Raw genomic sequence first — 12,044 nt, forward strand, 5'->3', positions numbered from 1 at the left:
AAGAAAAAGATTCATCAATCAAAATACCAAGACATCTGTAACATGGAACAAGTTCGATCTGTGATTCCTGAGAAGTGCAGATCAATGGCAGGCTCAGTGACTCACATTGAGCATTTGACAAAATTATGACTTTTGTTTTGTCAGTGTTTAAAAAGAGCATCAGGATGTAAAAGTTTTGTTGCACAGTATTGGAAGAAAGTTGTAACTGGGAGAAAGTTTGGTCTGGGGTTGGGGATGAGCAGTAAGTCTGCCTCTGAATAGCTCAATAAAACCAAAATGGTTTTGAAGTGGCCTAGTCAAAGTCTGGACTTAAATCCAATTGTGTTGCTGTAGCATGACCTTAAACAAGCTGTTCATGCTTAAAACCCTACGCAGTAGCTGAATTAAAACAATTCTGCAAAGAAGAGTGGGCCAAAATTCCTCCACAGCAATGTGAAAGACTCAATGCCAGTTATCACAAACACTGTGGCACAACCAATTGCTAGGTTTAGAGGGAAATGGCTCAACATCAGCAGGTAAACTATAACTGAAAAGGTTAGGCTAGGATGTGAACTTTTTCTTCTATATATTCTTCAGAGTAACACCCCAGTGTACTTGTAAGGCCTCTAATTAAACCTGGGTCACTATTTTACTCAGTGAAACAGGTTTTTACCAAAAGAGGGCTAATAGTTTGTTTGAAATCTTTGAATAGCACAGCTTTGTGTTTAATACAAGATTAAGGCACAACAGATTAATGTATTATGTAAGTACTTTATCATGTTTGTATTAAGATGAAATGGACCTAGTTCAGGGTAGCGGGTTTTGAAAGCTGTAGGTCTGATGTAAAAAAAGTGTAATCCAGTGCTTATGAGCACACTTTAGAGCACCGATTAAAGGAGACAGGTGGTGCAGAGAGTTACAGCCTGATGAAATATTTATTACAATGACTCAGATGTGCTAACATGAAACCAAGTGGGTGATGGAAATAGTAAGTATTTGCTCACATATCCAAGTTGAAAAATTTTGACTGGACTTTTTTGTCATTAATTTTTATCCATGGTGTCAACATTTATATCCATCCACATAAAGCCTGTAAATAAGGCTGTAGAAAAACAAGAAACACATAGATCTATCTAAGTACTGTAGAGAACTACTACAGTAAAATAAAGCTGTTGTTTGGAAGTTAAATTTCCAGTAGGCTGAATCATTTGTGTTTTATATAATCCCCATTGCTGCACCAAGTCCTGAACAATGTCCATTTCTCCTACTTGTTTTCAGTCTAATCACAAACAATGTGCCAGTTTGTCTATTATTAAGTCCTCCTCTACTGTCTTTAGCCGTTGTTGCTGGGTAGGGGATCCAGCCTACCAGTGAATTTTATGCTCTTCTTTTTTATCCTGCATTTAAACTCTCCTATCAGGAATCATTAAACTCTGTATTTCCACCGTCTATAAAGCTGCATGTAAACTGAGCAGACCAGGCCACATGGTTAAACTTAGCAAAAATAAAAGCTGGAAAGAGACAAAAGGATATGGCAGGGGCCAGCCAAGAGTTTTGAGTTAAACCTTTGAATCTAGTGACATTTAACCAACTGGTTCATCTTCATTGTTGCTCCCTTTGTGGTATAAACTCTGTGTTTGGAATAGGTGAGGTTTATATGCTGTCAGCTATATTAAGACCTATCTGAAGAGCATTTTGAAGTCAACACGGGTTAGGCAGGATGCCTTTCTGTAATGATGAATAAAATGCCCTTTTCAATAAAGTCAGTCTCCTCAGCCTCCACTGATTGACTGTTTCCATGACGATGCCTTCATGATGAGGAATCAAGATCAACCGTCTCCACCTACCACCACCCCACATCCTTGTTATGGATTTTTACCAGCTGTCAACAGTAAGTACTCCTTATACAAACATGTGCTGTTCTGCTTAATACTTTCCAATGTAGGCATGTGGAAGGGCAGGGGGATCCAAAAACAGCCACACCGCCGAACATAAACAAAAACAATAAGTGCTAATTAATAATTGCTAATAAAGCAATATTTGTAGCTATAAATCATGTGTTTCTTGACAGAGTGGTCCTGACTGAACTGTGCTTTAGAACAGGGGTTCTCAAACTTTCCAGCCCATGACCCCCAAAATAAAGGTGCCAGAGACCAGGGACCCCCATTGTACCTGGGTGGTTGAACACAGCCATTAGGGAGCTGTGGTATTTTATATTTAACCTGAATAATAACCACTCTTATCTAAGAAAAAAATTATGTTTTAATTCATTTGTGTAGTAAGTAGCCTTCTTGAAATGTAAATTGTTTTGACAAAAACAGAATTAAATTATGTTAAACAAAGCTAAAAGGGGTTAATAATGGCAAAAGATGGTGGAAAAGGTGGTGAAATTAGATTTTAAAAGTACCAGAAATGGGTTAGAAGTGCCAAATATTAGATAAAAGTGGCAAAAAAAGGCAAAAATGGGTTAAAGTGGCAAAAAAAGGCATAAAAGGGGATTAAAAAGTGGCTGAAATGGTGTTAAAGTGGCAAAAATAGGTGAAAATTTGGTGAAGTGGAATGAAAAATAGATATAAACTGGCAAAAAGGGTTAGGTGAGGCAGAAATAGGCAGAAATAGGTTAACATGGCAAAAATGGGCATGTCAAATTGTGACGTGGCGTAAAAAGTGGTAAAGAGGGGTCAATATTTGCAATAATGGGTCAACAGAGCCAACAATAGTGTGGCAAAAACAGGCAGAAAAAAATGGTGAAAAGGGTTTAAAACTGACAAGAGTTTTAAGTGGCAATAATGTGTTAACATTGGCAAAATTGGTGGAAAAAGTGGTGAAAATAATTTAAAATTTGAAAAAAAAATTGGTGTAAAGTGGCAACAGTGTAATTTGAAAATATACTTTTGTTTAAGGCATCTGGAGACCCCCTCTCAGTGTCCCACGACACCCAATGGGGTCCTGATCCCAGCGTTGAGAATCCCTGCTTTAGTGCAGTGTTTCCCAATCATTTTTCCTTGGAGCTCCCTCTGCATGTACATAAGAAAAACAGAGCTCCCCAGGACCCAAGAGAGAAGAAAAGGTGTCCCACTGCTGCCAAAAAATCAACATCGATTTTAATTGTTTCACTAATAAAACCCTAAAAAGGCCCATGCATGCTTTCTTATCAAAACACCTTTGTCTTAACTACTTTATAACTGCTTTTTCATGGTTTTAGTCAAAATTTGCAAATCTAATTTTTGCAGCTTCAGAGCAGACAAAGTCTCACGCCCCCCCTTAGATCATTGAGCTGATTAATTACATCTCTGAAGGCTCATTTCTCTGAAGTCCACTGAAACACCTTTGTAATGAAGAGGTTATTGATAAACTTGACTATAACAATTTAGAAACAGATTTCTCAGTGCACACAAAGCGTCTCATTACAGAAATATGCTTTTCCTAGGAACTATTTTGTAAATGTTTTTATAATTCTAAAAACATTGATTTCTCTAAAAATGTAAAGCCAATTATATTCCTATTTTGCTTTGTTTAACATAAAGTCAATAGGATGCATCGTCTGCTGTGCACAGCTACAAAAACATACCTTATGCTTGAATAAACATTAAACAGCTGACAAACACCACCAGACTGCAGCGTCTGCAGACACATCTGTTCTGATGTTTATTCAAAAACATTGTGGGCTTTGACTCAATAAGCTATTTCATCAGTGAGCTCTTTGAGAAGGTTTTCTTCCTACATCTATTATTATCTCTCCCTCTGGACGCTCGTCTACAATCAACAACAGAAGGCTGATTACACCTCCACACATGTGCATGCATGTAAACATGCACACCTCCCTGACACAAAGAAAACGCACTCCTCTGGATGTAGCTGACAAAAATAAGTCATTTTTTTTGCAAACTTCGCTAACAGAGCTGCAGTTATACAACAGCAGTGTGGGTGGTTTTTGTGTGATGCCTGGTTCTCTGGGTGAGGTAGGAGATCATTTCATAACTCATCCTTAGAGAAGCAGCCACAGAAATTGTACACTGGCATAAAAAAGGACAGGAATGGATCTGAAAAGCTTGGAGAGCTTTGACTCTGGTTAGTTTGAATCACACTTGAACGAGAGCTTTGAAACCCACACAAAGACCTGGTAGGTCAATATGCTGTTTGCAGCGTGCTGCTGCAACACCTACAAGCCTGAAGACATGCACAAGTGTGTGTGTGCATGCTCTTTCTCTCTCATGCAATAATGATCAACTTCCAGCCAGATCTTTTCTGAGAGCACACTAGAACTCTGGAGTGGCAGGAACTTCAGGCTGGAAATATTTCAGTCTCTACAATGAAACTAAACAAGAAGTGAAGATTTAAAAAAAACAAAAAAATGAAACAGCTGCCAAAAATCAGCCGCTGTGTTTGGTGAGGTGCTTCAACAAGCAAATGGCAGTACCTGCTGGTGGGAAGCCAAATGGGAATCAGGAGGCTTTACTAGCACTAGCAACATAAGTGGGTCAGTATAAGTTTGGTGAAAAAGACTCTTCATACCAAAATTAACTAACAAATAGAAGGGTAACAAAGTAACTTTACAAAGTGTCGCTGAATGTTTGAAAATACATAGCCTATGGTAGCTATTTTTAAGGGTGAGTGAATATGTAAGCCACATGCTTACATTCTTTGAATGACAATGCTAATATGTTTGCCAGATGATGTCTGGTATTTCAAACATGTGAACCAGATATGGTCATCAAATAGGCTGGGTGCACCAGCTTTTTTTTGCATTTTTCATATAGGATGTAAATAAAGTACTGTTGGTTCAGCATGTCAATCAAAGGTTCATTGGCATAGAGCAAAAACTACTCCACAAGAAGGACCAGGGTTTTCCCCACTTTGAGGCTATTTAGTGTGACCTCACTGACCTGTATGTATTTGAGCATGCAACCACTTGCAAACTGACACAAAGTACAAAATACAGTTGAGGCTGGGACCTGAATGTATATGTAAAAAAAACAAAAAACATTGTTTTACTAGGGGTCAGTTTTATGATTATTTATACTGCTACATGCTCTCATGATGCTCCAAAAATTTCAGTGAGCATTGCTCCTTTAAGAAGGCCTGGCAAGGAAGCTAGGCTATACAGCGTAACAGATGGGTACAGTTTCTCCCAAGAATTCAGTGAGTTTTGGTGAAAAATGGACTATAAAACAATGTTGGCCCAAAAGTACACATTATCAAAAAGTCATAGAGTATTTTATTTTATATTCTTAGCCTCTGTGTTTTTGCCACCATCTTGTACTGCAAGAGCCTGTAACCAGTAGCCAAAGCCTGCATTGCAAAATAGTAATGAAAACACAGAGGCTCTCTGGGTAAAGAAATAAAATGCTTCAAAGTTTTCAACAGTGCCTACACTTGAGCAAACATTGTTTTGTGGCCCATCTTTACCAAGAACTTTATAAATTCAATTCAGAGAAACTTAGCCATCTGTTATGCTTTATAACCAAAATTCCGGTCCGGTACAACGTCAAGGCCTTCTTCAAGGAGCAATACTCACTGAAATCACAGGAGGCTAATGCCACTTCTACTGCTAGGTACTGCACAGCCCAACTTCAAAAATACTGAAATATCCCTTTAGGGCACTTGTGATCACAAAAAGGGTAAAATGAAAAGCAATATATGTTTCAAAATAAGAACTTCCTTAGGTGTCTCCATGAGGTCTCAGACAGTGAAAAGTATAGGCCAAGGTGGTTTCTGTGGTGGTGATTAGTCGAAGTCTCATCAGCAAGGGATGACAATGAGTTCAAATGACCTTGATCTTTGACCTCCAACCTCTAACAGTTTTTTCCATGAGGCAGCGTGAGCATGCATGCAAAGTCAGGAGAAAATCACTTTAAGTGTTTTTGAGATATTATGCTCACAAGAATGGCACGGAAAGCATACGTATAGACAGACACTCTACATGAAATGATAATGCCGCTGGCCTTGGCTATTGCCAGCTAGAAGGCATATAAACAACAGTCCACAGCCACATGCTGTCAAACTCAGAATCCCACTGCTAACATGTTTACTATGTTCACAGTCATAATTATGAGTGTTAGCATGCTAAAATTTGAAAATAAGCACACAAAATCAGTCACGCTACAGGAACTTTTAGTAACAAAGTAGTAACAAAAAGTGTTAAACTGGGCCTTGGTAACAGCAAACTAACAAAATATAGCTGAGGCTAGGTATTTATGCTTATGGTATTTTAGCTACATTCTTTCATACAGATTCATTTAATAAACATTTTTATTATGATCCTTATCTCAGTTAAGTGTGATGACAAGCTAACATTTGCAAATTAGCACAATACATATATAGGAGAGGCTGCGACTGGTATTTATCAGCAGATATTTGGAAAGAAATGTAGGCTTTCAGTAGATTTACAGAAAAACTACATCACACATCTTAAACATGAACCAAACATCGTGAAATATCATTATACTTGGATCAAATTACCTGCCTTAGCAGCAGAGCTCCAATCTTTCTAAGTGGTCTAATATAGCTATACTGAGTTATTTTCAGATAAACAAAAACACTGTATGCAAAGTAATCAAAACACCTTCACTTTTACAAATGATAACCACAAAACTTGAATGTAAGTGCCAAATAAAGAGGAGAACTTTCCGACTGATGTGCAGCTTTTCATCTCAAAATGTGTCAACATATGTCTCTTTCCTCTTGGTTCTTTAAATATCTATTTTTACCTGCAAAACATCCTGTTGTTTGGAAAAAAGAGAGAGTGGAAATGTTCTGAACTTCTAAGAAAAGTGAGTGAAATATCATATAAGCATGTACTTTAGAGTATCTTACTCCATGTTCATGTGGAGTAAAGATTTTATCTCTCCATCTATTTTTACACAGCCAAGCTGAGTGCCGACATTGGCCTGTAAAGAGCAGTTCAAAGCCAGCTAAGGCAACACTGGCAATCAAACAGAAAAATCTGCTGCTCCAGTCTCTCCTCTAAAAATGTAACATACAGTAAGCATGTATCCACTTCCCACGTAGTGTTCACAAACCACGGTGTACAAAGGTAAATTACTAAGTGATTAAAAACACAGCATAGCCATAAACACCAGGTATAAGCAGGACAAGATTCTTTGTAAGACATTCAGATTCCCACGCATGCTCATATATAAATGCCATAATGCATCAAGCCACAAAGATGACTAACCTCAAACAAAAAGCTAAGAAAATCATCTGAGCAAATACATTTTTGTTCTAACTATCAAAGCAAAGAGCAGCACAGCTTAATGAAAACCCTGTTGGCACTATGGTATATAGAGCCTGGTGTTTTGCAATATGTAGTTCAAGGTTATTTAATTTTTCCTGCCGTCAGATTTGAGCGACAGCCTACATATGTGGGTCTTAATGAGGAGAGGCATTTATAGAACACCAAGGACGAGAGACAGCTAGAGAGCTAAACCTTAAAATAAGACATGTTATTCTCAGACTAAGAGAGACACGGTGAAAACTGCAGCTTGTCTAACATCCTTTCCAGCAATTTTTAGATTTTTAGTATTTCGATAAAATGCCTCACGCATCTGGTGCTTATTTTCATGTTAACATTCATTTTGTGTTTTTTAAAGATAAGATGTGTTTCTCTGGCAAAGACACTCTTACAAAGAGAAATCCTGCTATTTCAAAATTATATCTGCATGAATAAACCATAAACAGCTGGCTACGCATTTGTAAGCAAAAGAGATGAGGCACTGATTGAGAATGAATGTAAAATTGGTGTAATCTAATCTGAAGATAACAAAAAGTTTGTGTAAATGCTCATTAAAATACCTTGATTTTCCTTCATGAAGTGGATGTATATGATGAGGATGAGAACAGGGATGATGATGACAGGACAACAAACACATCTTGTCTGCTGATGGTGGATATCTGTAGATACTCTGGACTGGAAATTAATGCAAAACACACAAAAACACCTGAAGCACAAGTTTGTTAGTCATTTTTTCAAATAAAAATGCAAAGAACCCATGGGTGAGAATTGCTGTCTTGAATTTCCACTAACACAATCCTTAGCTCACCTGCCAACCAGCAGAAACTCTCCCACGAGGCGCTGTCGTCTCATTGCCATCAGAATACCTCTGACTGTCATTCCCTCGCAGAAGCAGGCCACCACCCTGGCTTTGGGCAGATGAGCTCGTAACTTCTGCAGCAGCTTATCAAAGCTTTGTTCACCCGCGTTGCTGTATATCTTATCAGAGTGGGCAATACAGATCCCCTCCTTTGCTGCCATGTCTTTGAATGCCTCCATACCACTCTCCCCATAATTACCTGCAGAATGGAAAACATAAAGAGAATGGTGAGGCACACAGAACATCTGGGGTTTGTTGCAACATTTTTAAACTCAACTGTCCGGGATTCCTTAAAAGAGCAACTGACATACAAACACACTGGGGTAATGCCAGCTCACACTAGAGAGAATTAGGTAATTCTGTTCCCATTGTGAGAGTTATCAGAGGTCTGACCCCCCTGTTTTCACTAGAAATTAGGTCACCTACTTTCTGCTGCATGGTATGACACTGTTTGAGATGTCCTTTTCATTACTATGTGTGAGTTTTATTCCCACATGTGGCATGTCTACATGAGTGGTAACACAGTTGTGAATTTTTTAAACTGTAATTTTACCTCAAAGCAACTTACTGTTAAAGCTGCTGCTGATGGTTAGGTAGGCAAAAGGAGGCATTAAAATATTCAGCGCTTTTTCAACACTGAGAGTGCTGCAGTAATGAGTCCTAAAATCTGAGATTTGTTAACATTTTAGCACTTGCTGTTCCATTACCTTAAATTTTTGAATGAGCTTTTGGTTAGATGCCCGAAATAAGGTCTGTGGTAAACACAAGCTTAAATGATTTAAATGTATTGTACCATGACACAAAATAAATCTAGGAGTGTCCCACTTATGAATTTTGAAGTATTTTCACATATTACAAAAGTTCTCAAACTACCTAGACTGAAACACAGAGAACGAATCTTTATAGACCTCTGCCTTTTAAACACCCACAAAAAATTACAAATTGTTTAATGAAATGTAGACTTAGAAAAAATACATTTACACTTTAGGGCCCAAAGGTAAAAAGTATTTTACAGCATCTGGGATTTATTTAACAAGTTTCATCCAGAGATAGGCATCTATCTCATATTGGTTGAAACTGGAGACGATTTTTATTTAAGGTCAATCTGATGAAAGCTTTAAATGTGATGAATCATAAAAGTAAGAAACATACTGTACTCCCTTTGGTCTATTTTTTTCAATAAACAGTATTAATAATCCTGTTGTTTCCTTTTTTATTAAGAGCATTTTTCCATTTTTTTTTTGTTTTCATTTACTTCTAACTGCAATTAATTTTATTCAGTTCAGATCATTTAAGGTTGATGAATCGCTACCTCTTGGTGGGTGCATGTAAAACTCAAAAGTTGTCATCATTTTACCACCAATGTTCTCTTTTTGTCCTTTTTTTTTCCTTTTCATTGTTTTTTGTGTTGATGTTGTAATTTCAATCTGAACTAGAATGGCCGTCTGAGGTGGCAGACCCACGTCTAAGCAGTGGCACCGAGGAACTCACGCTCCCATTGATTACTATGGTGTTCAAAATTCGAAGTGCAAGAAAAACCGAATGGGTGCGCGGATCATCACCAAAATCTAATCGATTCTTCCCTGTCACTATCCCAATATTCCCTAAAAGTTTGGTGAAGATCCAACTTACTGTTCTCGAGTTATCTTGTACACTAGAAACAAACAAACAAACAAAAAAAACGAACAAAGATACGGAACCCTTTACATAACCCCCTGCCGATTTCATCGGCGTGGGTAATAATGTGCCACAAAGAAAGCATACTGTTAAAAAATACTCAGACTTTACAATTGTTTGTCACACAAAGAAAAGATTCTTTCAAAGACGAGGTAAGAGCCTGGAATAAAAGATGGAAGCTGTGTGGTGTTGACAAAGTCAGTCGATCGTCGTGTAATTCCTTCACACCCTAACATTAGCTTTTACTTTTGTCATTGTGTTTATGCTTCAAAAGTTATGAAAGTAGTGTTTATTTGTGAAGATCATCCTTTTTTGCACAGAGTTTATTATCAGCAGTTCACTCAGACCACTCTGTCAAGAAACACATGATTTGAGGCTATAAATATTTTTTTTCTTCACAGCTATTAATTAAAACTTATTGATGTTATTTATAATTGGCATTGTGGCTGTTCTGGCAAGCGCGATGCCAACTTCTGGGCTGTTCAACAAAAAATCGTCATCCCTTCAGCTCTCTCTGTGCAACAGCAAATATGAAACCTTTGTATCTCTACTGAGGTCAGATTAAAAAAACACAATGATATAGAAACAGAGCACAGAAAGCCTTTTGCTGTCATTGTATCAAAAATATAAAACATCAAGAGCACTACTCAAGTGTACAAAAAGACAAAAAGGCACTCTTTCATACAGTATAAAGAAGTATTCGAACAGACAACAAGAAAACCATATCTCACAAGATATATGAATAAACTAATTCAATTGAAATTTGTTTCAATCATGTAAAAAAGAAAGCAAAACAGTTACATAGAAAATAAGAATATTACAAAGAATAGAAAGCATGAAGAGATACAAGATTGGTTTGCATATGCCAAAATAGTGTGAAGAAGTACACACTTATTTATTCCTGACCTTTCTCAAGTCATTGTTAATTATCCAGATTCCAAATAAATTCAAAGATAAAGGGCCAGAAAAATGTGCTCTAGTACAAGGAAAATGCTTTGTAGCCGTCAAAAAAGGTAAAAACGATGGGTTTTAAATCTGTCATTGTTATATGCAAATGCAGAACACAGGGTATCTGCACTTGTTAAAGGCTTCAGCACATTAGAGTTCTTGGTCATTTTTCACTAAAATGGGAAATGGATTTGAGCTTCTATAACACTTTTCCAGTCATCTGACTACACATAGAGCTTTTACACCACAGGTCACACCTTCCCATTCACAGCCTTTCACTCCATTCACACACTGATGGCAGAGAATTGGCCATCAGTATTAGCTAATTCCATTCAAATGCATTTACATGCATCCAGTGAAGCTGTGGGAGCAAACTGGGGTTAAGTGTCTTGCCCAAGGACACATCAGCATGTGAGTGCAGGAGCTGGGGATTGAACCCACATTTTTCCCAGTGCAGTACAACTAACTCTGGCGACTGAGCCACAGTCACCCCAACTCAATGCTTTGTCTGATTAGAAGGTTTGCACAGAAGTATCTTTGTTTTATTAGGTAGGTTAGAAAATTAATCAATTCAATTTTATGCATACAATTAGAGACAAACAGACAGAGCAGTCATTATAACATTTCTACAGCTTACTGGAGCAGAGAAGCACTGGTCTGATCATTTCCAACATAAATATTTAAAGGCTTTTCTTGTAGTAAGAGACACATGTTTTAAAGCTACAGCTGCAACTTTGGCATGCCAAAGATCATTTGTAAATGTTTCTCTTTAACACTATTGTATTCTATGGAATTAACAGGAGTATTAACGTTAGAATTTCAATCATATCTTTATAAAGAGGGATTAAACTAAAACATATGGCTAAGTCCCTAAAATATTTAAAGAATGATAGAAATTGAAGGCATTGTTTTGGGTATTGAGGTTAATTTAGACAGCTATGGTGAAATCCTGTGTTTTGCTTCTAAGTAGATTTAGGATTCAGGGATGGAAATTTTTGCAACTGTGGTAATCCATGTGTGGTAATTACATACCTATTATCAGGTCTTTGACCTCAAAGTTGGCGATAAGTCTTAAATTGGCATTTTTAACTCTGATGGAGTCACTCAAAGCAAAACAAACAATAAACACACTGGAATCAATGTTGTAGTCAAATTCTGCTGTGAGTGTTCAGTGTTTTTTTAAAAATTGAAGTTTTACTAGGATAAACTTCTGAATCACAGCCAGGCCCGCCTACAGAAATGACTGGGCCACTAAATGTTCCCGTGAATTGCCCCTCCTTTAATCTGATTATTCATGTAAATGCTTGTGTCCACTATTTCATTAACAAATTCATGTCCAGCTACAGA

General features: G+C 37.4%; 1 protein-coding gene across 1 annotated transcript in view; it reads right to left on the bottom strand.

The window, feature by feature from the left end:
• The window catches only part of grm5a (glutamate receptor, metabotropic 5a), a 38,122-nt gene that overhangs the window by 16,553 nt on the left and 9,525 nt on the right, over positions 1-12,044 (bottom strand). Inside the window, exon 6 of the mRNA XM_041802158.1 lies at positions 8,022-8,271. Within this exon, the coding sequence (XP_041658092.1) occupies positions 8,022-8,271 (250 nt within the window). The remainder of the gene's footprint in view (positions 1-8,021; positions 8,272-12,044) is intronic.

The sequence above is a fragment of the Cheilinus undulatus genome, linkage group 12, assembly GCF_018320785.1.
Source record: "Cheilinus undulatus linkage group 12, ASM1832078v1, whole genome shotgun sequence".
Classification (NCBI taxonomy): Eukaryota; Metazoa; Chordata; class Actinopteri; order Labriformes; family Labridae; genus Cheilinus; species Cheilinus undulatus.